This window comes from Idiotropiscis lumnitzeri, chromosome 2, assembly GCF_059441095.1.
Source record: "Idiotropiscis lumnitzeri isolate Australia: NSW breed Sydney's pygmy pipehorse chromosome 2, RoL_Ilum_1.0, whole genome shotgun sequence".
Lineage (NCBI taxonomy): Eukaryota > Metazoa > Chordata > Actinopteri > Syngnathiformes > Syngnathidae > Idiotropiscis > Idiotropiscis lumnitzeri.
The window spans coordinates 7435693-7462050 of record NC_142392.1 but is presented as its reverse complement, the minus strand read 5'-3'; the positions used below and the strand labels follow the sequence as shown (position 1 = coordinate 7462050).

The window sequence follows — 26358 nt, the reverse complement described above, 5'->3', positions numbered from 1 at the left end:
TGTTTTCCAACATAAAGTTTACCTGGATGCTTTTTTTTCTTTTTGACGCATGTCGTTCTCCATCGTGCGACATTAACTTCAAACAACGTCTTGTCCTGTGGGGGTAAAATAAAAATTGTTTTTGTTTTCCATTAGAATAAAATGGAGATAGACTGAGTTTGAATGCGCTATTATTTAGAGATCAACACGTGTTTTCAATTAGACTTCTCGCTCTACGTCTGCATTTACAGTCCGGAGACGGTGAAGGGCTTTATTATGGTGCCATCTAGTGGTATAAAAGTAGAGCGTAGACATGTTGGAAAAACGAATGTGGCTAAAACGAAAAACTGCTGTAGTTAATCACTGTATTTGAAATACTCTAAGTAATAAAAATTCTCTGCCATTTTCGTTGCTTCCCGGGAGCACAAGCCCAGCCGCTGAAACAGCTGACGTTTAAGACACTTTTCTTTTCAACGGGGTTGCTTTTGAGGAGGAAACAACAGTTTAGCAGATAAAAGTGCATTGGACACGGGAAAGGGACGTAAAATACCTCGGAGAGCAGTGGTGGATGTGGAATGACAAACCGCCTGCTATAGTTCAAATCGCGTCAGTGGGAGGGTGAAGGCTGCAAGTGGGGAGGTGCGTTCGAGTGCTCACGTAAATGTAGACTTCAACTTAAACGGGGGGCTAAAATTGAATAGCACAATATGCATCGTATGCATCTATTGTTGTGGAATTAATATCCAGAAGTACGTGTCGGTTAGGATTAAATATAACAATTTAAGTGGAGGGTAATTCATCTAGAATTGAGCAGTAACGGCGAAGAACGAGTTTGCGACCCGTCCCTGAATGCAGCGTGACGCCCTAGTGGCCGGAACTGGTAACGCAGCCGTGGCTCCGCGCTGGGACTGGTCCTTTCGCAGCCATTTTCTGTCCAACCAAACAGCCGTCTCAGGAAGGTAACCAACCAGGGCTTCATTGCAGGTCTGTGTCTGGCTCCGGCCAATGATTGCTAACCGATTCCTCGTTAGCTCGAATGGAAATGTCCGTCTGCCGGCTCAATTTTTTTTATTTGTCGTCCACTCGTGAGGAAGTATCTCCCCGGCGAAACTTTTTGATTGTCCGATAAAACGTTTCAGGCCGCCGCCACGTTCTCTCCCGACAAAGAAACAAGGCCGACGCATTCCCTACCGTGAATGTGAACTGTCCATTTTGGCAATGGACGTCGTGTTTGTGTACGCGGGTTAGCCTAGCGAAGGTAACGAAAAGTTGAATTGCCTGATTCATTATATTACGCTGCATTATAACAGCCTGTTATTTTTAATCAGGCAAATTTGGCAAGCTACTGTTTTTTGTGTTATCGCAAGCTAGTAAGCTAGCTGCTAGTTAGCATACCTTCGCCACACACATCAATGTTTTTTTTCCCGCGGGTCTTTTGCGCGTTCTAGTTTACTTCCTTTGTAAACCAAATGCAACATTCGAATGAACAATTTCACGACAAATACTCGCCAAATGAGGCGATATGTCTTTGGCGACGGCAGCGCTTCGTTGACAAGCATCTCAATAATCCGTCATTTTTAGAGGCCACATCTGAATTACACATTCGATATTTTCTTCAAGACTGTGAAGTTAATCATGAATTTAAATTAATCTTACCAAAGCATTTACCCCAACCGCACTAAATAAGATACCCCTGCACCAATTATCAAAAACAATGCAAATGCACAGGGTTTGCAGCACATGACAGAGGGAAAAAAAGTGTCAGACAACTGTCACATTTTAATTTACGCAGCCAACTCGAAATGAAAATGTGACTATGCCGCTCGTGCACATTTTACTCAATTTCTGTCAGGGGCTGGAAGTAACTCTAAAGTATAGTAACTCTCCTTTCTAACTACACAATTATTGTGGTAAACATCTGAGCACAATCTCGCTCAATGCCCTTTTTTATCAAATTCAGCTCTCACGTTTGTTAGTAGAGCATATTTAATTTAATCATGTGCATTTGTGGGTTCCCCAGATGGACGGAGACGGTGCCACGACCGATGCCTCGCAGCTGGGCATAGCTGGGGAGTACATCCCTTCCTCGCACTATGTGCTGCAGCAAGATGGTAAAAGCTCACGTCAAAATTTAAGCTCACTAATGGTACCACTGAGTAATACAACATCTTAAAGTCATATTTGGCGTGACGAGGCATCATTCCCGTCAAAAGCTGCCACTTGGGACACAAAAAGCAATTGAAAACAACAACAGAATAAAAAAATCTGTTTTCTTGTAGATGACCCCGACGAAAATATGAACGACCACGACGACAGTGGCGTGAAGGAGAACTACAGGGAGCAGGACATCTATCTCCCCATCGCCAACGTGGCTCGAATTATGAAAAACGCCGTCCCGCAAACTGGAAAGGTTTGTTTACCGGGCCTGAAACGCTCATGTCACAGTACATTCGTAACCCGTACGCAATCCGTCTCCTTCCGCAGATAGCGAAGGACGCCAAAGAGTGCGTGCAGGAGTGCGTAAGCGAGTTCATCAGCTTCATCACGAGCGAGGCGAGCGAGCGCTGCCACCAGGAGAAGCGCAAGACCATCAACGGCGAGGACATCCTGTTCGCCATGTCCACGCTGGGCTTCGACATGTACGTGGAGCCACTCAAGCTTTACTTGCAGAAGTTCCGAGAGGTGAGACACAATGCACATACGCTGCTTATTCAATTTTGATTCATTTTTATTTCACTCATTGACTGCCATTGACGGCTAAAGACGTCAAAAATATATATTTTTTACTTGGCTCGTAGTGAATGAAGCCGCCGCTATAGAGTTTTTTTTTTTTTTTTTTAACCTGATGGAGAAATCGGATCAAAATTGATTTAGCATTTTGAGCTATTGAAAGTGCCCTAGCAGCTTTGTCTAATCTTGACCAATTGCTTGGGGGCATTACATTTCATACATGAAATATTTCCACTCACCAGGCAATGAAAGGGGAGAAGGGCATGCCTGGCGTATCTGTGGGTGAAAGCCTTGGAGAGGAGCTCACGGATGACGGCTTTAGTAAGTTGCATTTTACACCTTATTTAAAAAAAAAAAAAATCCCCCCCATTGTTTCTAAAAGCAATTTTCATTTAACGATTTGTTAATCTTTTCCGCCTTTTGCAGCAAACCCCCTCCCAGCAGGTATTATAACGGCTGACGGCCATCAGCAAAACGTCATGGTGTACACCACCTCATATCAACAAGTAAGCATGCAGTGTTGTCATCTAAAACGTTAGAGATTTCTGATGCGCTTTCATCAAAATACCCCACGAATCAAGAATAATAGCACGATTAAAATTCGGAACTCGCCGATTTCTAGAAATCGGTGGACAACTCAAATTCTGCTTGGTTGTACAGCCCTGGTTTGAAAGTGGCAAATTTTCACCCAGCCTAGTGACCATATTGTAAATTACAACTCACATTTTTAAATACGGGCAGTACATTTAGAGATTTATTTACTTTCAGCTTTGCTAGTGTCATCTAACAGTGGCTTGAAAGTGACTCTGGAGCTTCCTCCAGCCTAGCTACCGAGTCAGTGTCAATAAAATCAGGTTTCGGCGTGATTATGTAAACAAGACAACCAACACGGAGGACGGCATGCTCTGACACTGCCTGAAATATTAATCTAACGTCCCACAGTCAACTTTCCCCTAATATGTCCCTCACTTGTACTTTGTCTTGCAGATTCCCACCGTACAGCAGATCCAGTTTTCATGACAAGGCCTCACTTCTAGCGTGGGAAAAGTGACCTGCGCTCACCAGATGAACCTCCTAACCCGGCACGAGTGGGAAAAGGCCATGGAGGCGTGAAGAATGGGTGCCGGCGCACCCGTCATGTACAGACAAAATCACTACTTGTTGAATAGTAGTTTCTCGTCCCGTTTAGTTTTCGTCACATGAACGAAGTTCTAATTGTGTTGATGTGTGGTACCAAATCTGTAGGATTTTATTTTTTAACAAACTGCCTGGATAAGGTGTTTTTTTTATTTGGTTGTCTTATTTCCACGTGATTTAGTCAGTGATCCAACTCCTTCGGTGCATGTTGATAGCTTGTTTCAATTTGCTTTTTTTTTTTCTGCCTCCGGGAAGGTGCGGCGTGAAGTTGTGGACTACCAAAAGCTAATTTTTAGCCACATCTCCATAAATTTATTACAAGAAGTTTGAGTAAACTTTAACACGGGCTTTTTTTTTTTTTTGACGTGCTTATCTGTTCCGCGATTCGTTCAAATACAATCCTATGTGACGTGTGTAAACTTGACAGTATTTTTTATTTATGAAACAAAAATGCCCATTAAAGTTGAAGCTGTAATTTTCCCCTTCTTTTGTGCGTCTCATGCATTCACCTTGGTCCTGTATTCGTCCATGTACGGTTGAATCTCAGCCCACACCTGGAAGCAGTCACATGATGCACGTAAATTGATTAAATTTTGTGTTCGACCGATTTATTTGGGTTGCACTTGCCTTTTGCTCTCTAAGGAGCATATGAGCCGCCTCTATATCAGGGGTCATGATGCGGTCTTTATCCCAAGCACTGCGGACAGAATTTGTTGGCCTAATAAATTTTTGGGGTTAGACAATTGAGCCTTATAAATTTTTGCCTAGCAACAAGAGACACGTGAGAACAATCATCGTCAGTTGTGTTTGAATTTATGATGATCACTTTTCAGAAGACCCTAGTAGTATTTTCAACACTTTTCTTTAGTTAATACTTCTGCAAAAATCACACCCACACGTGTGGACTGACCAATAATATTCAAAAATATAAAACATGGCCATTGAGAGGTAACCAACCTGACAACAGAGCGAACAAGCTGGTAGACCCTCTCCAGAGGCGCCGTTGTCTTGAGTGGACGCAGAAATTCCAGAGCCTGACAGGCAGCCAGCAGCTCGATGGCCAGCACTGAAGAAAAAACACCGTCGTTTTGATACATGAGGATAATTATAAAATTTGTTCATGCAACTTATCGGGGGATGCGTGACCTTGCTCTACATGCTCCACAACTCGGAGAGCTTTGCGGGCAGCCCAGCCGCCCATGGACACGTGATCCTCTGTGGCGGCGCTCGTGGACAGCGAGTCCACAGAGGACGGGTGACACAAAGCCTTGGACTCGGACACTGCAAAATCAAACACTTGAAAAATGAAAAATGTTTGCAGATTGAAAAGGGGACGAACCCAAAGCGGCAGCAGTGCAGTGCGCAATCATGAAGCCCGAGTTCAGGCCTCCATCTTTGACCAGGAAGGCTGGAAGCGAGCTGAGAGCCGGGTTCATCAGTCTTTCGATTCTCCTCTCACTAAAATTGGCCAGCTCGTGCACACCAATTGCCAGGTAGTCTAGCGCCTGAAAGAGCAAAAAAAAAAAAAAAAAAAAAAAGAGATGAAAATAGATTGATGTGATGTTTGAAAATAAAATTGTTCAATTAGTGCACATATTTCAATATTAATTATTTATTTTGGTGGATGTAAAATTACAATTTTTCCTTTTTTTTTTACATGTTCTGAAAATTTTGTTTTTACATAGACATTTATATCAACTCAATATTTTTCTTACAACACAGAAGAATGCAAAGACGGAAATCACGATATTTCAATTCTGAAACGAAAAAGTGCACACTGTCCAGAAGGGGGCAGAGCCTCACCAAATTGTTTTGTGAGAAGACCCTTTCCTTAAACCAATTGAGTCGGAAAACACACAAGTGCAAGAAAAACGGAAAGAATGAGGCAAGATATATAATATTTCACGCCGTGCCGCCGCATTGTGTCCAACTACTCCCTTGCCACCATTTTTCTTGCCAACCCAAACAGAAGTACGGATTGGTTGGCTCACAGGCTATGACATCATAGTACCTTTGCAGGATACTCTCCATGGAAATTCCCTCCAGATATGGTCTCCCCGCTATCTGCAAACACCAGCTGAAGTCAAGTTGAGGAGCCAACGTGATAGAATCGAATGAGAAACACTCCCCCCTGTGGACATGTTGTGAATAACAGCCAGCCAGGTAAAATTGAAAAAACTCAGAATAAAGTATATATATATATATATATATATATATATATATATATATAAATAAATAAATACACACATATATATATATATATATTTACATATATTTATTTAGATATATATTTACATATATATATATATGTATATATATATATATATATATACGCACATATATATATATATATATATATATATATGTAAATAAATAAATTATATATATATTTTACATTTTTAAGACATAAAAAATGAAAGTGTCTAAATAGTTTTTGAATAATGAACAACAACCCCCAAAATAATATATGAATGCTGTTCGAATGGGATACAGGGTTGTCGGTGGCACTGTTCATCTCCGTTGAAATGATCGTCTGGACAAATTTGATGGTGTCATTCACAATTCCATGAACCTGCAATGAGTAAAAGCATGCAGCCAATCAAAGAAAATCAACTCAATTAAAGAATGGGGAAAAATCTCAATTTAAAAGCATACTTGCGGGATGCAGCGAAGCGTGTAGGCATCTTGGACACGATGGCAGGATCTGTGACTTTCTGGACAAAGATCATCGACAAAATCAGCATTGATATGAGAAGACATTTAAGTCACAGCGTTTTGGTGATCCACCTGAAATCTGGGAGGGGAAAACGGAAGAGTCCAAAAGAGCGCGTAGCCTCTCGGCCACTTCCACCTGTCCAGGATGTGGTTTGACTGCATGTATCGCTACAACACAGCAAGATATTAAAAGTGACATACTCATATGGAATAAAAACATTTGCAATGATTAAATGTAGTATTTTGGGAGAAAATGACATTAATTGTGTGAGTACAAATTATATCTATAGATAATTTACATAACAGCCCCCATATCGAGTTTTTCCAAGATCCGCCACATTTTGCTCGATTTAACACACAGCGAAAGTTAAAATCCAATGTATGTAGTGACCGTGATGGAAAGGTTTCACGCTTCCTCTCAGGGCCTCTAAACTTAAGGCGCCGATGACATCCGCTTGTTTGGCCACGCCCAACGCTCGTTCCACAGCCTCGGCTCCCAGTGATGAGATCAGCTGAGTGCCGTTGATCAGAGCCAAGCCCTGGCGTCAAAAAGCACCCGTTAAAATGAACATAAAGCACCGCACGAGCTTAATTTATCCAGAGTCCATCACGAAAAGTTGGAGCGCTAAAGTAAATCAAATAAAGCTAACACTGTGATTCATTCGAAAATATTTTTTTTTTACCACAATTCACATTTACATCCTTATGTGGGTGAGTAAAAATGTATTTTTTTTTTACCTCTTTTGGCTTCAGCACAAGAGCTTGGAGACCATGTCCTTCCAGCACCTGCAAAAGTTTTGCATAACATTTTCTGTTTCTTCCCACCGCCAACATGATGTAATCCGACGAGTACAAGTGGAAAAGTCACCGCCTTGGCGTCGGCCCAGCCGCTTTGCGGCGACCACATACGGCCCTCCCCCATGAGGCCAAGGGCCAGGTGGGCCAAAGGGGCCAAGTCGCCGCTCGCCCCCAGCGTCCCTTTCTCGGGTACCCACGACAAACAAGATGCTGGGACACAGGTACAGGATACAAACCGTTTTAGTCCTTAGATACTGTTACCATTCACATACAACATTACTGCATTTTTACTTTATTATATATATATATATATATATATATATATATATATATATATATATATATATATATATATATATATATATATATGTGTATATATATAATATTTATGTATTTATTTATATATATAATATTTATGTATTTATATATATATATATACATAATATATATATATAAATAAAAATACATCTATATATGTACATAATATTTATGTATTTATTTATATATAATATTTATGTATTTATTTATATATATATATATATATATATATATATATATACACATAAATAATATATATATATAAATAAAAATACATCTATATATGTACATAATATTTATGTATTTATTTATATATATAATATTTATGTATTTATATATATATATATAATATTTATGTATTTATATATATATATATATATATATATATATAACAAATTAATTTTTTTTTTTTACTAGTATTTTTGGTCTAAACTGCTCAGCATTATACTGAGAGCTGTTTCCAATATATTGTTCTATCACCTATTCAAAAGGTCACCCAAATACTAGAAATGGCGTTGTGGCCTCATTAATTGGGCAGGTGGCTAGTATTATAACTGGACGCTGGTGCCTCAACCGTAAAGGGGAATTAAAGGCGACGGCGTACCGTTGAAGGCTTTGATCACGGCATCAAGGGTTTCCATGGAGATGCCACTGTAGCCTTTTGCCAGCACGTTGATTCTCTGCACCAGCAGCATGCGCGTCCTCTCCACGCTCAACGGGGGCCCCACACCTTTGCACACAGACACACTGCAAGTGAGCGAGGTTGCGCACTGGAGGAATAAATGATGAGTTTAAACATTGCTGAACTACCAGCACTGTGGGACCGAATGATATTCTCCTGCAACAGCCTGAAAACAAAAAGGAAAAGATGGAACATCCTCAGGAAGATGCCGTGTGTTTACTCGCTCCTGGATATTTGACTTACACTAGTTGCTCCTTTGGTATGACTGTGGATGCAAAATTCCCAAAACCCGTGTTGACTCCATACACAACTGTCGACAAACAGAATACGTCCTGTGAGGGTTTGAAAGATTTTTCTTTTTCTTTAAATACTCGATAAGACTAAATACCTTGGCCTTCGCTGATAACGCCATCAATTACGGCTCGGCAATTATTAACTCTTTCCACTGCTTCAGGAGTTAACTGAGTCGAAGGAGTGGAGTCAAATCAGAAAGAAAAATAGAAATTAGCATCGCAATAAAAAGGGACAAGTATAATATAGTACGTCATTTTATTTTAATTTTATTGATTAAATAAAACCAACACTTGCAATTATTTCAACATGAAGTGTGCCCATATTTGGAATGCAAAATATGCCTTTATTTTTAATGACTGATTAAGCGTTAGAAACAGAGAAAAGGTTATAAGTCACATGAATGGAAGAAGAGGATTGAAACAATCTCAAAAAGCTGATCTTGCAAAAAAAAAAAAAAAAAATTTGCACGGAATTCATTAGCTGGGTGAAAAATTGGAACTAAATGATCTCACTTACTTTTATTTTGAACAAGCCTTGGCCCAAAGCCACCAGACCCGCTGTCGTCAAACTGTTGCCGTCCAGAGAGATAAACTGGCGACACCCACAAAAAAAAAAAAAAAAACAGAATCTGATTTTCAGATTGATTTCATTGACAAACACGAAAAGGACACAAACCTCTGTCGGCTCCTGATAGGGTCGCCTATTTGGAAGCAAGTCAAGGATGGAGACAGAAAATTGGTGAATATAATAAGAGAATATAATGAGAATTTGAAAGGATACACTTTTGTGGTCAGTGGAGACGAGCCAAACTTGTCATCGTCATTTGCCAAAACTTCCAAAAAAAAAAAAAGAGACAAAATCCTCATTTCAAATGCATCCCCTATTATTTTGACACGCGCGTCAGAAACCAACCTAATTGAACAAAATCGTTGTGGTCGAGGACAGCCGCCGCACAGTCGTCACGGTCAAGCATCTCGCCGCCTCGACACCTGCGCATGCCAAACTCACCCTCGCCGGGTCCGCGTTGCAGATTTTTGGCACGATGGTAGCGTTGCAGGGCCATGGAGCCGAGCGACCGGATGGAGGGCGACGGGTCCCCGATGGGCACCCTAAACCAGTCACCCCGAACACAGATAGAGACGCACTGCATTTAGCCCAAAACAAAAAACAAAAAGAATGGCGACAAGACACTGACTGACTGATCCGGTTTTATCATTTAAACAAACAAAAAACACCACACCTTCTCGGATTCATTAACATCCCCTGCAAGAGCCCCGCCCCCCTTCCGCAAAGAGAATACAATTGATTGATTTTTTACATTTAATAATTTGTTTTTTTGTACTAGTAAATTTCATCCTCTGTATCTTGCAATCGGACCTGCTTTGGGCCTTCAGAATCACTCGGAACCGAACAATGCGAGTGCTCCTTCAACCAATCAGATTCTATTCGAGAGCCAGCTAGAATGTTTCCATCCTCTGATCGGTTGGTCAAGAAAAAGACTCCATAGCAGGCGTGGGCAAACTACGGCCCGGGGGCCACATGTGGCCCGTGAAACGTTGTAATCCGGCCCGCCGAACTTGAAAAAAATTTTAAATGAATAAACCTTGTTAATGTTTTATTTTCTAAATACTCAAAGACAGATATTTTGTTGTAATGCCTTCCTTCATTTTCATTTAAAATTAAATGATTTTTTTTTTCCTCCGAAAAAGTCCGGCCCCTCGGTCAAATTTTAGAGCCCATTGTGGCCGCCAATCAAAAAGTTAATTAATTTGATTGAATTTGTTGAAGCGGCATTTAACTTGTTCACCACTATGTGGACGTGAGAAACTTAAATGTCATATTTCCCGTTGCTGCCCCTCCTTGTTGGATTTAAGTAACTTTAGTATTTGTCACAATTTGTCTTGGTGGCCCCTCCTCGTTGCCCCCGGGCCGCAACCGCACTTCCTCCGATAGAACCACAGGAACCACCCTTCGACTTTTTGCCCGGGGAGCCTCTATTTGCAGCTTCCTGAGCCGCACCCACTCGAGGAATAAACGGCTCCGGCGTCTCCCCGCGCCGCCGATGGACAGACGAGACAAGTGCCAGAAGGCCTCACACAAAGCAGCTGCGCATCCATCTCGTGGCCAAAGAGTTTCCTTTCCTGTTCTTTCTATTTCAACTTTCAACACATCAGTCCGGCTGTCTGCTTGCAAACCCTCCCATCCTCTTGCTGTATTTGAGTCATGCTATAAATAACAGCAAAGTAAGAGCCTGAGGTCAAGGATCTTACCGGCAAACACAAAGCAAGTTACGGCGAAACATCTGGAATTAACAGCAAACGTCAGAGAAAATTTTTTCCACCCCGTCAGGTCCCCCGTGCAGATTAAGGTTGTTGTCCATTAACAAAGGTACTGTCAGGATAAACCTCGTTCAACTTTATTTCGGGTTAGTTTCATGCGATTACTGGCAACTATTTAACATGAGGTTCAAGGATACGGGTTAATTATGAACTTTTACACTACCCCAAATTTAAAAGGAGCAGTGCACAAATACACATTTTTTGTCAATTAAAAAAAAAAAAAAAAAAAAAAAAGGTTTATTACACAGGAATAACACTGTTTGGAAGACCTACCGAAAAAAAGTTTTTTATACTCATCATATTGGTATCTCTCCAAGTTCTACCTTCAAAACCAATATTAAATTACAAATGCGTTTAATCTTTCATAATTTTGTGAGCCACTGCTGCATTATGCTCAGTTTGAAAATGAACAATACGCTTATATGTCAGGGGGGAAAAAAACTTCACTTAAAGACCATTTGAAATGTACTGCACTTAAAAGTTTTTATTTAAAATAAATAATTCAATGTATCTCAAAGTGACAACTGAACTGTATTTAAATTTACGATATTGGATAAAAAATGTTTTTTTAAAAAGTGCCACCTGGACTGTTTGCAGCTTGAACATTTGATTTGGTGATTCTTTGGCTTACCACTAGAGGGAGCCCACACACGACACTTTTTCTCACAATTTTCAGACGTGCCTCAGAAGAAGCCATTGGACGTTAGTGTTAATTCATCGATTTGATTTATTTTCATGACGGTGACGGTCGGCTTGCTTTGGAGCCTAACGGTGTGGATTCGACACCTGTCAAGCACACCACTGCCCCCCCCAAAAAAACATGTTCAGGACCTTCTATTAGCTTAACGGGAATCAAAGGCAATAAGCCATCAGAAAACTAAATATTCGTACATCATCACTTCCCTCAGTATCTAAAACCTCGGCAAGGTGGTCGTGAAAACAGTAAAGTATTCATCGGGAAAACGGCGGACGTCTGCTGTGGATCTTTCCAACAGTTTGGTGGGAGATAGCGCCGGCAGATAAGTCAGCTCTCCATGGATCCTATCAGCCAAAGATAGAGGTATCACACCGTCACCGATTCCTCAGAGGATCCTCGGCCCGACGGCGTTCTCTTCTATCTGGGGAATGCTCTCCCAATACGCACGCATCGCCTCTTCCCTCACTTTCACCTTTGACCTGCTCAGATGCGTGGCAACGTGACCCCGAAAGGGGAGGACTGACAGCAAAGCGCCTCACAGTCAAAGCAGAGGAAAGAGGCATCTGCTTCATCCTAGAACTCCCTGACACAAACTCTACACTGCCCCCACCCCCCCCAAAAAAAAACAAAAAAAAAACACGCGCACTCGTTAATGCTCCAGATGCCGCTCCACTTGGTACCAGGCCTCTGATAACAAGGTGTGGAGTGTTCTGCAGCCTATCATTACCCGGGGCGTCCTCCCACACCGCGCGCCGAAGCATGTGTTAGGGAACTGTTTGCTGATTAAATATTTGTAATTCTCACTGAACACGTGCCAAAGCATCGCACGCCCTCAACGAAGCCAGCGCTATTGAAAACAATTCACCTCGAAGCGAATCGGAGAGAATTGGTTTTACTTTTGGGGCACAACATAAAACAGGGGTTTTAATCAAGGGTTACTTCTGAAAACTACTTTAAACACATACTCTCCGATACTTTTTGATTGGCGGGCCACAATGGGCTCTCAAATTTGACAGAGGGGCCGGGCTGTTTTGGTAACCTCACCTCAACGGAGAAGAAAAAAAATTTTTTTTAAATGAAAGTGAACAAAAGCATTCCAACAATATAGATGTCCGTGAAAAAAAAAATATATTTAGAAAATAAAACATGAACAAGGTTTATTTAATTACATTTTTTTCAATTTGCGAATTTGGGCGGGCCGGATTACAACGTCAAATGGGCCACATGAGGCCCCCGGGCCGTAGTTTGCCCACCCCGGCTCCAATATAATTAACTGTATGTAGCTGTCAAACGTCAAGTGTTTTGTTGGGCTTAGGTTGACGGAATTATTTCTTTCAGAGGCACTCTGGATGTATGGAGCAAAAAAAAAAAAAAAAAAAGTGGCCACTCGAGTCCGGACTGACTGACTGGACCTGACGATGGGAAAAACTTCCCACAGAACAGGATTGCTGAATTCCTTCACCCAAATCCACTTTTCGGACTTGTAGTATGGTGGAGAGCAACTCTCAAAGCAGGTCGGACAGTGATCCAAGAAAGTGGAAGCACACGTCAGAGTTTGAGTGACGGGATGACAAACAGAGGAAGGGAGCGAGGGAAGGATGTGTCACATCATACCCGGAGAGAGAGCGCTTTGTGTCTCTTTTTAGTCGGGGCTCATGAGTCGTGACCGGCTTTGAAAAGACGCGACAAAAACAGACTGAGACGTCAATACAAATGCAACAAATGACACTTGGTTTCAAATGAGTAGAACTGGAATTATATCAATCAGAATATGATGATGTCTTAATTTGGCTTCAATTGCAGTCAAGCGTAAAATTATTTACAAGCTAAGCAAATGATTAATTTCAGGCATGACTGTAGATCTTTTTTTTTTTTTGGCGTTACAGGCAGAGTTAATATTTGGGGAATTTTAATAACAGTTTTTATTTCATTTTGAGTTTTTTTTTTTTACAATTTTTTTTAAGTTTTATTTCGTTTTCAGGGCAGCTTTGTTAGTTTTTATTAGTTTTAGCTTTAACATTTTTTTTTCCCAAAGTTGAAAACGAAGGACATTTTCGCCACACTTGTAGTTTTTGATTTATTAAAGTATAACGTAGCTTCAGTTTGTTCATTTTGTTTTATTTTATTTTATTAACGAAAATATTTTTTTTTCAATTCAAGTTTTATTTATTTACGTCGCCTAAAATAACCTTGGTTACAGGTTATTTCACATGACATGACGTTCACGGTGGGGATTTTATATTAAAAAGTCAAACAAATGCGAATGAAAATTTGCTGGAATTCAATTTATTCGATGAATCATTTCAACCCGAAAATTTTTCTGGAGCTGATTTGATGAAACAAAGTGTCATTTATTTTTTCCCCCCTTCGGCTGTCGGTGGTGAGTGTAACTTAATCACCATGGATTTGTGCGTGTGCCGTGTTTATACGCACACAAACTAGTGGCATCGGGCCCTGCCCTCTCATGTCCGGCGTTGGAATTCCTCACTTGTGAGCTCAGCCGCTCGGTCCCGTCCAACTTTTCGGTCCTGTAACCCCCCCCCCCCACACACACACACACCACACCCAACCCTCATTCGCCTGCTACAATGACACAGGCATGTTAAGAATGCGACGCACACACATCCACACAATCCTCTTCGCACCTTCTGGTTCATCTTGAGAGCCCCCCCCCCTTTAATCACCCCACCTTAGACTCCTCCATATCTACACCCCCCCCTTCCCCCGCCCAACCAACGTCTGGTGCTCCTCAGCGCCTCTATCAGTGTTGTGAAACGGTACCAATCGCAGGGCGGTAGCGTTCTAATCGGACTCATAATTTCATGCTGCCTTCTTGTTTGGCTTATTTATTTTGAGCATACATCTTTGTGTGACAGATTTATCATGATCATGTTATGATTCAAATTCATCTTTTAGGAATTGTGTTGAATTTATCAGTGGGGAGGCCTTTCTTTGGACATTTACGTGTGTAACTTTATTCCACATTAACCAATCCGGCATTTTGATAACTGCAAAACATGTTATTTGGCTGTTTTTACTTTTAGAGGAAGGCTATATTGCGATTTTTGCCTTCAAATGATCAGAAAACTGGCTATTCAGAAGCTTTCCTGCCGTGATGGCAACAAAACACGTAGAGCCCCGGCCTGTTTCATGTGCATGTTGATGTCTGGGGAGAGACGTTGCTGGGATAAGATCTGGGGTGGGGAGGTTTTCCTGGCCGTTTCCTGCCACTACATCAGTTATTTAATAATGGCGGGGGGGAAGCTTCAAAAGATTGAGATTTGAACGATATGAGAAGAAGTTTCAACTTGGGGTTTGATGTTTCACTTTGGTCAAGTCTGGACTTTTACGTGATATTTCCCAGGTATAAAAAATACTGATTGAAAGTTATGTTAAATGTTTTAATAAAATGCGATCAATTAAGATAAACGGAGCTTTAATTTTTTTAAGGCTGTGCTTGTTTGTAATAGTTTTGGTGATTTTTAAAAAAAATTTTTTTATTATTGGAGTGTTCCAAATGCATCCCAATGGCTGCACTTCAGGATTTTAGTGCCATTTCATTTCAACATTAAATGCAAATTAACAAAAAAAAAATGATGTTTTAGTATCATTTATCATACATTAGTAATGTTTGTCAGTTATGTTAAATTTTTTAATGCTTAATATTTTAATTGCCGTTACCATTTTGTTAGATTTTTCATTTCTGTCAATTGTTTTTGCTCCATGGCTCCCCCTACAGTTGCGGAGTCTCAGTTCATTTCAAGCCACTAGATTAAGTAAAAATTATTGTAAAAATGTCTTTTATGGTAAGAATGATTTAATATATATTTAATTGATCAAAAATGGTTATTTTTAACTTTTTACAAAAATGTTGAATATACTTTGGAAATAAAACCCTGGCTCGAAATTTGATGAACACCTAGGCCTACTATGCTACAATATTTTCGTTGTCATGATAGTACTGGGAGAAGCTTCGCAAATGAGCTGTGAGCTGTTCAATTCATGATTATTCCCAACTTTGTTTGCTGATGAAACATTTTTTTGGGAACACACACTAAGTGCCGTGTTTGCGTCCAAATGTCAAAAGATGACAAGTTGACACAATGCTGACTTTCCCTCGATCAAACGCTCGCCGCTGATGTGACTTCACCCCCCGTCCTTGATGTCACGCACCATTTTGGGAGCGGAGGGCCTCATTGTCTCACCCGTTTCCTTTGTTATTCAAAACGCCGCGTCGGGATTGGCCCGCGCTCTTGATAAGGGAGGCAGGCATGGTTCAGAGATGGCAATGAGCAGCGCTTTATTGCGAGAGCGAGGGCCGCGTTGAGCACAATACCAGCCAGCAGCGAAAGGGAGAGGGAGGGAGCGAGCGCAGCCAAGGAGACCACAGAAAAACTTGTCCCCCCTCACACCCCCCCCCACACACAAATCCCCATCTCTGCAAAGAGGGCCCGGGACGCAAGCATGCACAAAAGCATTCTTGGCTTTCACTTTTAAGGAAGAAAACACAAAAGGCCTGCGCGGCAAGATCATTTACTTCAAATTGGAGGAGAAAGGCGTGACAGGGCGGCACAACTCCAGTTTTAGCCTACTTGAAAACTCATCCACTGCATGAATGATAGCTACATCTGGAAGAAGAAGAAGAACGCACAAGTAGGATGGGAGCCACGATGACGATCACGCGTCTGCTGCTTTCACTTAGTGAGTACACGTTGAGTTTTTTTTACTCTTTGTATTGATGAAAGAAAAAAAAACACCTAAGATGCACACATGCACTTTGCTGTCGTTAATTGAACAGTACTCATCAAGAATTTGGCATAAATACTACAATTTATTTTGTAACTTTTTAAAAAGGTTGAACATACACATCAACACTTGTTTTATTTTTGCAAATTAAAATAAAAAAAAAAATACTCAAAATGCAATTAATGTAAATGTATTCATTTTTTTCTTATGCATTTAAATTTAAATGAGTAATTTAAATAGTTAAATTTAATAGGTGAAATTATGTAATATTAATTAAATAACACGCGTAATTATTTTAAATTATTTAAAATTAAGAACTTAACTATAACAATGTACATTTCTCCAAAAATTATTTAAATACAATTATTAAATGTTAAATACTTGAACGCTTATGTTTTAAAACAAATTCAGTCAAACTGATTGCACGAAATTACATTAAATTCATTCAATTTTAAAAATACATTAAAAAAATGTGATTTTAATTTTTTTTTTTTATTTAATAAATTCAATGATTGATTTAATTGAATAGCTCCAGGTGCCTTCATTCTATAATTATGAATTCAGGCATGTGTATCATAGTAGGAGTCTTTATATATATATTGATTTATTTATATATATATTTATATTATTAAATTATATATATATATATATATATATTTTTTTTTTTTCTTTCAGCGTGGAAACTCTTAAATTTGCCATTAAATGCTATATCAGGTAAAAAGTAGCACACAAAGTGAATGTTTTTGCGAACACAACACGAGCGGTGCTGCAATTTCAAAACATCGAAATCCCAAATTCCCACATCCGAATACTTTTGTTGTGGTTCTTTGCGCTCACTTTGTCCATTGAACCGCTTCTTTTGTCAATTGTCCGGCTATTTTCCGCCTTCATGTCGGCGCTATGCAATCAGTACGAAGATCATTGCAATCATATCTGAAAGCACAGTAAGGAACTAGGAGCTGAAACATTTGTCCCCTCCATCACCGCCCCCACCCCACCCAAGTGAAGGGCTTCTCACCACACACACCACATACACACACACACACACACACACACACACACACACAGAGCTACAGAGTCTCGAAGGAGCTTGAATAATGAAGTAGACCCATGACCTCCCTCCCTGGCTGCAAGTAAAGAGATTTTCTTTAATTATGCACCTGCCTCACCCATCGCACTACGTGAATTCAAATGGGGGGGCTTTTATTTTTCCGCCCTGGGAAAAGCAACGTGTGACACAGCGCACCCCCACTTCCCTGATAGAAAAAAAAACTCAACCGAAAGCTTGTCAGCACAATACAAACTCCTAAAAATAGAAAGGAGTGTGTGAACAAGCATGGCTGCGTGGCGAGCACGTGAAGGGTTGAACATGTGCAGGACAACAAATATTTACCGCAGGTTAGATGTGTTTATTTTTGGGTGTGAATAAACGGACAATAATTAAAAGAATCTATTATGAATCCACTCGACTAACTCAATATTGTTCCGGCTTATTGAGAGCTACCGTCCAGTTAATTGGGACACTTTTATACCGAGTCAATTGTGGCTCCACTCAAATCAAAATTTCATTTTGAGTAAAAAATTTCAACGTGAATGGGAACATTTCTAACTAATTGTTGACGCTGCCTATGAAATGAGAATCGGTTATAGTCATACTGAGTCCAGTAAGACGCCACCTGAGTAGCTCAATATGGTTTTATGCCTTTAGAGCAGGTGTGGGCAAACTACGGCCCGGGGGCCACACGCGGCCCGTTAAACGTTTTAATCCGCCGAACTTGAAAAAAAAAAAAAATGAATAAGCCTTTTTAATATTTTATTATCTAAATGCTGTGGATTTTCAAAGACAAAATATATATTAAATGTATTTTTTTTTTTCTCAGATGAGGTGAGATTACCAAAACACTCCATCCATCTGCTCCTGGTCGGGCCCCTCTGTCAAATTTTAGAACCCATTGTGGCCCGCCAATCAAAAAGTTTGCACACCCCTGCTTTAGAGCTACATTGCTACTTGAATAGGGTAGCATGTTCATGGAAGTTTTCATATAATTTTGGATTATTAACTCCGCCATATTGGAAATGAATCCATTTTGACACCGTCCAAGTAGCCAACTATGGTTCTATGGGCTAGTTAACCAAAGTGTTGGGCGAGTGAGTCTTTGCTTTTTGTCACTTTCACCAGATGCCATTAAATGCTCACATTTGATGTCAAAGCAGCCATTTCCTTACCTCCAAAACATACTTGAATCAAACAGTTGGATGTGGGCCGACAGGAAGAGCGAGCATCATTAGTTATCAGTCCTCACCAGGACTTCCTAACTCCACGCAGATCGTCTATCCTCGCCGTTTGGTCGGGGGGGGGGGGGTTGTGACCTGTCCGTTTCCGACAAGATAACAGGCGGTCCAGGTTGCAGGACACCAGGGTGCCAGGGGAGACGCTCCCTGCTTTGGCACATTGGTTTTGGTGTCTTTGCTGGCCGGTGAGCCTGGGAGAGAAGCAAGAACAATAGGTGGGGGGGGGGGTTCAGGAATACTTTCTATCAACATCCTGGTTCCCAAGGAGGGTGTGGTGGCAGGAGATGGCCTTGAGCCGCCTTCTCTCGCTGCGCGGAACCTTTCCATGTGGCCTGCATGGTGGAGTTATAATAAAAAAAAATAGATTGTGATATAACAAGACCATAATTGTTTTTGTGTTAACAGTACTTCCTTCGATTGTATGAAGCTTTTTTTTTTTTTTTTTTTTTTTAAATCATTGCGTTTTTTCCCCCTAATATTTTTAAGGTGAGCATCGTGCCTGTGCCTTTTTTGTTTTTGTGTTATTACCTCAGCCAAGGAAGTTTTAATACTTTTTATTCACGCACTTAATAACAAAAAGGATGTCCAAGCATCTTGCATTTGTGCATTTCTGTTTTATTATTTTTGAGCTACAATACTGTAATGAACAAGCAATTTTTTAATTTTTTTTTTTTTATCTTGGACTGAGCTTTTAATTGATGACACATTATATTATAGTTTATCACACATGTAGGAACAGAAAATTTTCACCTGTGCTGTAACTCCACATTCTTCTCTTGCATGCCACGATCCTCTCCCAGGTGTCAGACATTAATCACAGCCAGCGACTGGTACCGACCCGGACCTCCTCCTCGGCGCCGCATGGTGTCCGCCTTGTTTTTGTTCGTCCGTTCTTCGTAATCAGGCTCATCATAGCATGTCAGCTCCTCCCTCTGGTTGCGACATTCATCAAAACAAACCGTGGGTTGTGTTCAATTAGCCAAGTTCAGTCCGTGGGATGCATGTATACATTTTTAAAGGTTAATCAGATAAATACTTTGAACCCCAAATGGCTATTGGAAGGGTGTGACAGTGAACTTTTATCTAAAGCTTGTGTAAATACACATACCAGTCTGGTTTCCAAGGACAGGGAGTGTGTTGTTTGTGGATATAATGTGTGTGTAGGTGTGTGTGGCCGGTCATTCCCATTTGGCAGTTCAATTTACAGCAGCTCTTCATGTTCTCTCTCTCGTCTGACCCTCCACCCTTTCACTTGTCTCGCTCTTTATTGCCACCGACTACACTCACGCCTCCTCACCTCCCAACATTGGGAAGACCCCTCCCTTATCCGGCTTCCACCCGGTGCCCCCTCACAATGGCGCGCCGGGCTGAATTAGCTCTCTTGGCGTAACGAGGCCCAGGGATGTGGGATGGTCACATGGGCGCACGTGGGGGCTCTTTGTGTGAGGTGTCACCAAAGTAATGGGGAAGATTTGTCCCCACAGGCTCTTTTTTTTTTTGGGAGCGCATTGTTTTAAGCAAGTTGTGATCAGTTCAGGGCCGGAGTCCTTGGCAAGGTGGACAAACGAAACTACGAGCTGGCTGGCAGACAAACACACTCATAAATGTGTCCGATTTGTTGCTGTAATGTCTTCCGGAACCACTAACCTAAATTTTTTTTACATCCTTGGGGCCTCACTCTTTTCACCGTATTTAGAAACAAAGAGGGCATAAAATGGAACACACAATTATGTTAATATGATATATTCGCCATAGTCTCAAAGGACAAACAACATTTAGCTACTTAACTCATTTAATCCTAGCCATTTTCACCCCTCAATCCCAGCGTTTAATTTTGCGAGGCCAACAGAACATTCTGTTCTAATGCTATACAAACACGGAGCTAGGACGCAAAAAAAAAAAAAGGCTAAGACGTATAAATCCGTCTTTGGGAGGCGAGGACTACGTTTTTGAAAAGGTGTATTTATGTCTTATGGATTGAATGAGTTTATAGGTAGCATCAATACACAAAGGCTGCTAAGTGGCTGATTCCAACAAAAAAGGGCGGTGCTAATGATACCAGCGCATGCTAATGAGAACAACTGACACGCCCCCTCACTGCAATTTGACAGCTATTAACCACTCATCTCGTAAAAGAGACCACGAATCAAACTGTGACATGCAGTTGAACATTTTTTACTGTTTTCATCGAATAGCACCAGGATTTACTCCAAGGGTGCCCCACCAACATGCTCACTGTCAGCCCCGCTTCCTCTTTTATATATTTTATGACTTTGTAGAGAAGGAGGACTCATGCCGGCCTTCTTTTACAGGCTGTCATTCTTTGTTAATGCAAGCATAGTCGTCGTCACACGGAACGAGACTGGCGGTATGGTGGTGGTGGTGGTGGGGGGGGCCTTTGACCTCCCGTGACCCCCCCCCCATGCTGTGACATGCACCAGAGGTTCACTATAAAATTGTGATTCCCTCTGCCAAGTAACAAAGTGCAAAAGGCAGAAAAGGCCGTCGTCATTGTTTGTTAGCAGGATTACATACAAACACGGCAAATTGGTGGCGAGTTTACAGCACAGCTTAAAAAAAAAAAAAAAAAGTCGAAATGAATATGAGGGGTACTTTTTCATGAAAATATTTCTGTTTTTCCACAATGTTGAGGAAGCTTGATGATCAAAAGGGTATCACACAGGGGGTTTTAGTGCTTTGAACTCGAACCTTCTTGACCATTAATTTGTGTCTGGTAGTCAAAGTTTCAGAATGGTGCACGTGGATCTGATGGCCCACCGGTGACCTAGATGACGAGGAATGCGTGGGTGAGGTAAAAACAACCTTGGTGGAGATAGCGGCGGGATCAGGGGCGCTGTCACCCGCAATGAAACAGATGCGGCGGTGACAGTTGAGGGTCAGAGGGCAAGGGGGGGGCGGGAGGGGCAAGGCAATTTCAGGAAGGAGAGAGGGAAAATGACATGGATGTTGCCCAACATATTTTAAGAGCAATCGCTTAATGGTTGGAGTGCGGTGTAGTTGACGACTTTTTAAGACAACCGGGGTTTTTTTTTTTTTTTTTTTAAATTGAATGTGAACAAAAATATATGCTGATAACTGTCAGAAAATATCGATGGGAAAGCTCTCGGGGATTCGGTGAGCATCTATCGCTCGTCGTAAGAGTACCAGTGTAAGTGATGTGTCTCCACTTGACCAGAACACACTTATCAGCGCACTCATGACCCCTTCTCTGTGATGATGTTGTACAGGGTTGGGCAAACTTTTTGATTGACGGGCCACAATGGGTTCTAAAATTTGACAGAGGGGCCGGACCAGGAGCAGATGGGATGGAGTGTTTTGTTAACCTCACCTCATCGGAGAAAAAAAATAAATTTAATTTGAACTGAAAGTGAACAAAAGCATTACAAAAATATATATGTCTTTGAAAAACCACAGGATTTAGAAAATAAAACATTCACAAGGTTTATTCATTTAATTTTTTTCAAGTTTGGCGGGCCGGATTAAAAGCTATAATGGGCCACTTGTGGCCCCCGGGCCGTAGTTTGCCCACATCTGATGGAGGAGCTTCTCCTAAAAGCTAGCAGAAAGCGGACCTTGGCATTGTTGGGGGAGCAGTGGCTTGTTTGCATGAGACAAGACAGCCCATAAACAGACGAAAATTTTAACTATAGGTAAAGATACAGAAAAAATAAGTTGAAAATTGATAGTAATTGATATAAAAATATTTGTACAATATTTGTATTTAAAGTGATGTAAATTGGTAGCAAGCTGATGGCATCATCGACAGTGAATGCCATCCATTATCCAAATTTCTTACCCGTGGTTAATTGTGCTGTAATATGTCATCAGTGGGATAGAACACAATAGATGGGCGGAGGTCACAATCCACAGAGGTGGTGGAGCCAGACGCCATTGTAGCGCAGATGTGGATTGTCCGTCGCTCCACACATTTATACCAAAAGGCAAGCGGACTGCATAGGTGTGGTGCTTCCAAGTTGATTGTGTGCAACATCCTGGCCCGCTCCCTATAAATAGAGCGACAGAGGAAGACGGATGGCTGAGGCGGTGAATGTTAATATTTCTGTTTGGATATTTGAACGTGCTTTTGTTTGTGTCTCAGTGCCCCATTAATTCAATTTTTCTTTTTTTTTTAGGTCTTGTATGTCACGAAGTGCACTCTGACAACACGACTGCAGCTACGGGAGTCACCGTGGCGAAGGACGCGCCCACACAAGGGATTAATGCCACGCCCACCAAATTGCCAACCGTTGTCAGCGTATCGACAATTGCGATACCGGCTGTAGTCGAGCCCGTTACTGAAAAATCACAAACTGCAGCGCCGACAAATGTCAACGCAGGGATGGTGACTCACGCCGCAACGGCTTTACCGCCGGTCACTTTACCGCCCGCCAATACGGCGGCGGCCGCTGCCAAGGAAACGCCTGCAGCGACACAACCGCATCAGTCGCAAACGGGCAGTCCGGGTGATGCTGCCGCCTCCAGCGCACCCCCTACTCATAAGAGCGCAACCCTCCCCTCAATTATCACGACGGTCCAACCGAAAGCCACTTTTACAGTCGCGACAACGGGCGCCACACAAGCACCAGCCCCAAGCAAAAAATCTCTCGACGTTGTCACGGATACAGCGACGATCAAAGTGACGACAAGCGGCACTACGGCGAATCATCAGCCTGCCACGCCCACCCCCGTCATCGTCAAGACAACGCAGCAGGATGTCAAAACAGGTAAGACCACTCTATTTTTAACTTGCTTTTTTTTTCTCTTCAATAATCTCATTAAACATACCAAGAGTCAATTTTAATCCAATGTTTTAACACCACAGAAAAAAACACAGCGACGAGCCCTCAACAGCCAGGGACTGCCGGGACCACCGAACCAGCTCTGGAGGAAAAGACCACCAAGAGGTCCGCCATTCTGCCCTCGACTGCCTCATCAGTTGTCGTAACCTCGCTTGCGACCCCTGGCGCCACGTCCTCAAAAATAACCACCACGACCGCAACAAATGTTGCTTATCCAAAGAAGTTTTCGGTAAGATAGGCAAGTTAGTCAAGAAGAAAAATCGCATTATTTTTTTGTTGGGCGTGAAATGCGAACGGGCCTCTGACTAATATTGTGTTTTGTAGTACTCGCTGAACAATGGACAAGAGGTAATTGATCTCTTCTGATCGCCGTATAAATCAACGAGATCTAAATCCCAGAGATTTTAGTACATCACTCCAACGATTTTCCCGCCCGTTTAGAAGGAGGAGGAGAAAGATCTGGTGGAGGTGTGCAAGCGCCTCATGGGCAACCTGAAGGACGGAAACTGCACGTTGACGTGGCGCCACCACAAAGGCAAACTTCTGTTCGACTGCGTGGAGATCAACGGCAAAGGTATCGCTGCCTTCAACGAGCCACGATAAAATTGCTCCTCACAAATAGATTGTCTGACACGCTCACTGAACATTTTTTTTTTCATTTTTTCGGTTTCAGTGAAAACGGCCCTCGCAACTCAGTATTATGAAGAAATTACAAAGGTCGGTTGCGTCCTGATGTAAACACCGAGCATGCGCATTTTAGTCTGAACGTGCCACTAATATTTCTATCGGGTAACATGCAGAAACCGACCGACAATAAAACCCTGATTGCCATTTTGGCCTCGTGTGGCGCTCTCCTGATTATGATCATCATCCTGGCCGTGTGCGCGTCGCACCACCGAAAGCCTTACAGCGAGAATCAGGTATGTGGGACTTTTGTTTTTCAACAAACAGCCGACAGAAAAATGAAAAAAAGTGAACCTTATAAAAGCTAAGCAATGAATAAAATAAGAAATTATTTTTGCTTGAGTAGGGTGAGTTATTGTCTTTGTCGAAGGATTTTTTTTTGGATTAATTAAAATGATCGATTTTGATTTGCTGCACTGATTTGATTTAGTTGGTTTGCTTTGAATTGTTTGAAAACGGTGATTTTAAAATGTCTTCATTAATTAGAATGAAAGTCGTCCTGATTATTTTAAATTGACATGGGTTCAATTAGTTAAAATAACTAATATAAGGCTAAATTAAAAATGTGACCAGCATATTGAAAGCTATTTTTCTTGTGTAAATTTTGGAATTAGATGGAAAGAGCCAATTAGGATAAATTTGACTAAAATAACAGAATATTTTGACTTTTTTTTTCTTTAATTAATGCCTTTTTATTGTGCAGAGGCCATAATTTTACCTTTTTGTATTAGCATCTCAATTATTCAACTGATCATAAGTTCACGTCAGAATTTGTCCTGGCCGGCAAAGAGAACATTGCACCTCCATCGGAAGGAGGGGGGGGGGGAAAAAATCAGTCCAACAAATCTTTGCAACTCGCAATTATTGGTAACATATCCTTTGAAACTCACCAGCAACACCTGACCGAGGAGCTGCACACGGTGGAGAACGGTTACCATGACAACCCCACACTGGAGGTGATGGAGGTGCAGCCGGAGATGCAGGAGAAGAAAATGGCCCTCAACGGCGAGTTCAACAACGACGGCTGGATCGTGCCCATCGACAACCTGCTCAAGGAGGACGTCCCCGACGAGGAGGACACGCACCTGTAAGGAGTACAAGCCTTGCATGGATTAAACATGAGCCTCCCCCCCAAAAAAACGGGACATCCATACTGAACTATGACGCCTGACTTCAACGTATAACACAAGTGAGGTGGCGCACTGTGCCTTTACAAAACACTTTCTATACATGTTCAATATATACTTTTGTACACACACCTGCTTTGTATTGGCGTTTCCATTCATTTCTAACTTGTATCTCAAGGCACCACCGTATTTACTTTAGTATCATACTTACGTCTGATGACAATCGGACAGGACGCTGAACTCTGTATAAAATTTCACTGCCCAACTAAAAGTTTCTTATTGCTGAACATATGTAAATATCTTCCTGTTATTATCATCGTTAAGACTTATTATTGATGCTGGACAGTTCTGTTTGAATGTATCCAAATGGTTTCCTTCGCCTTTAAGACAATTAATTGATCTCAACTTTAAACTACAGTAATTCCCCAATCGCAATTGGCACGGCCCTAAAATGTTGATAATTGCCAACAATGTATTAATAATTTAAACTGTAAATATTCCAAAACACTTTATCACAACCCAGGTTAAATTTAGCTCCTCTGACATACAAAGCTTGTCTCGCATCACGATTGAGGAATTCAGCATGCTTCCTTGAGGCGTTACCAATTAGACCGCGCTTTGGCGCCGTCTTGTGGCATTTTATGGAGTTGCAGAAAGAACACTAAACGGGGAAACAACGGATCCCCCCCTCACACACACACACACACACACACGCGCACAAGAGAAATTGTGAATAGTGAACTGTGAATATCTGGGGGCTAATTACATCTGTTAATCAAAGCCAGACATTTTTGTTTTTATGTGTTTGATGTTTCACCAAAGTATGTTCCCAATATTTGTACTTTTTGTATTTATGGTTGTTTTGCTTATAGAAGTGAACAGGAGTCTGACACACTGGAAGTTGTAAATTGTAAGTTTTCACTACTTTTTCCCGAATAAAGTTTTTTTTTTTTTCCACATAAAGGAGTTAAATTGCATTTTGAACAGGTACTCAAGAGGT

At 41.4% G+C, this 26358-nt stretch overlaps 3 protein-coding genes across 9 annotated transcripts; 2 read left to right on the top strand and 1 right to left on the bottom strand.

Moving 5' to 3' along the window:
• Positions 1-815: 815 nt before the first annotated feature.
• On the top strand, positions 816-4321 carry nfyba (nuclear transcription factor Y, beta a). 2 transcript variants are annotated; one of them, XM_088287629.1, is made up of 7 exons: positions 816-963; positions 2000-2090; positions 2259-2389; positions 2464-2661; positions 2952-3030; positions 3136-3215; positions 3697-4321. In XM_088287629.1, the coding sequence occupies exons 2-7, from the start codon at positions 2000-2002 to the stop codon at positions 3727-3729; spliced, it is 612 nt and encodes a 203-aa protein (XP_088143755.1). In that variant the 5' UTR covers positions 816-963; the 3' UTR covers positions 3730-4321. The 2 variants fall into 2 exon arrangements, with proteins under 2 accessions (XP_088143755.1, XP_088143756.1); XM_088287630.1 differs by lacking the exon at positions 816-963 and adding an exon at positions 971-1237.
• On the bottom strand, positions 4262-18744 carry LOC148341547 (histidine ammonia-lyase-like). Of its 6 annotated transcripts, none has more exons than XM_088287625.1 (21): positions 18662-18744; positions 9567-9762; positions 9434-9489; positions 9329-9353; positions 9170-9244; positions 8748-8820; positions 8603-8669; positions 8488-8525; positions 8282-8407; positions 7430-7569; positions 7300-7347; positions 6953-7100; positions 6634-6729; positions 6502-6560; positions 6338-6418; positions 5858-5923; positions 5186-5351; positions 4993-5127; positions 4804-4912; positions 4474-4543; positions 4262-4400 (listed from the first exon to the last, which is right to left on the bottom strand). In XM_088287625.1, the coding sequence occupies exons 1-21, from the start codon at positions 18670-18672 to the stop codon at positions 4344-4346; spliced, it is 1842 nt and encodes a 613-aa protein (XP_088143751.1). In that variant the 5' UTR covers positions 18673-18744; the 3' UTR covers positions 4262-4343. The 6 variants fall into 6 exon arrangements, with proteins under 6 accessions (XP_088143751.1, XP_088143752.1, XP_088143749.1 ...); XM_088287626.1 differs by lacking the exon at positions 18662-18744 and adding an exon at positions 12336-12444; XM_088287623.1 differs by lacking the exon at positions 18662-18744 and adding an exon at positions 10924-11204.
• Positions 15986-25645, top strand: podxl (podocalyxin-like). Its single transcript, XM_088287628.1, has 8 exons — positions 15986-16390; positions 22882-23472; positions 23571-23776; positions 23872-23895; positions 23989-24121; positions 24221-24264; positions 24348-24467; positions 25125-25645. The coding sequence occupies exons 1-8, from the start codon at positions 16348-16350 to the stop codon at positions 25320-25322; spliced, it is 1359 nt and encodes a 452-aa protein (XP_088143754.1). The 5' UTR covers positions 15986-16347; the 3' UTR covers positions 25323-25645.
• Positions 25646-26358: the final 713 nt, after the last annotated feature.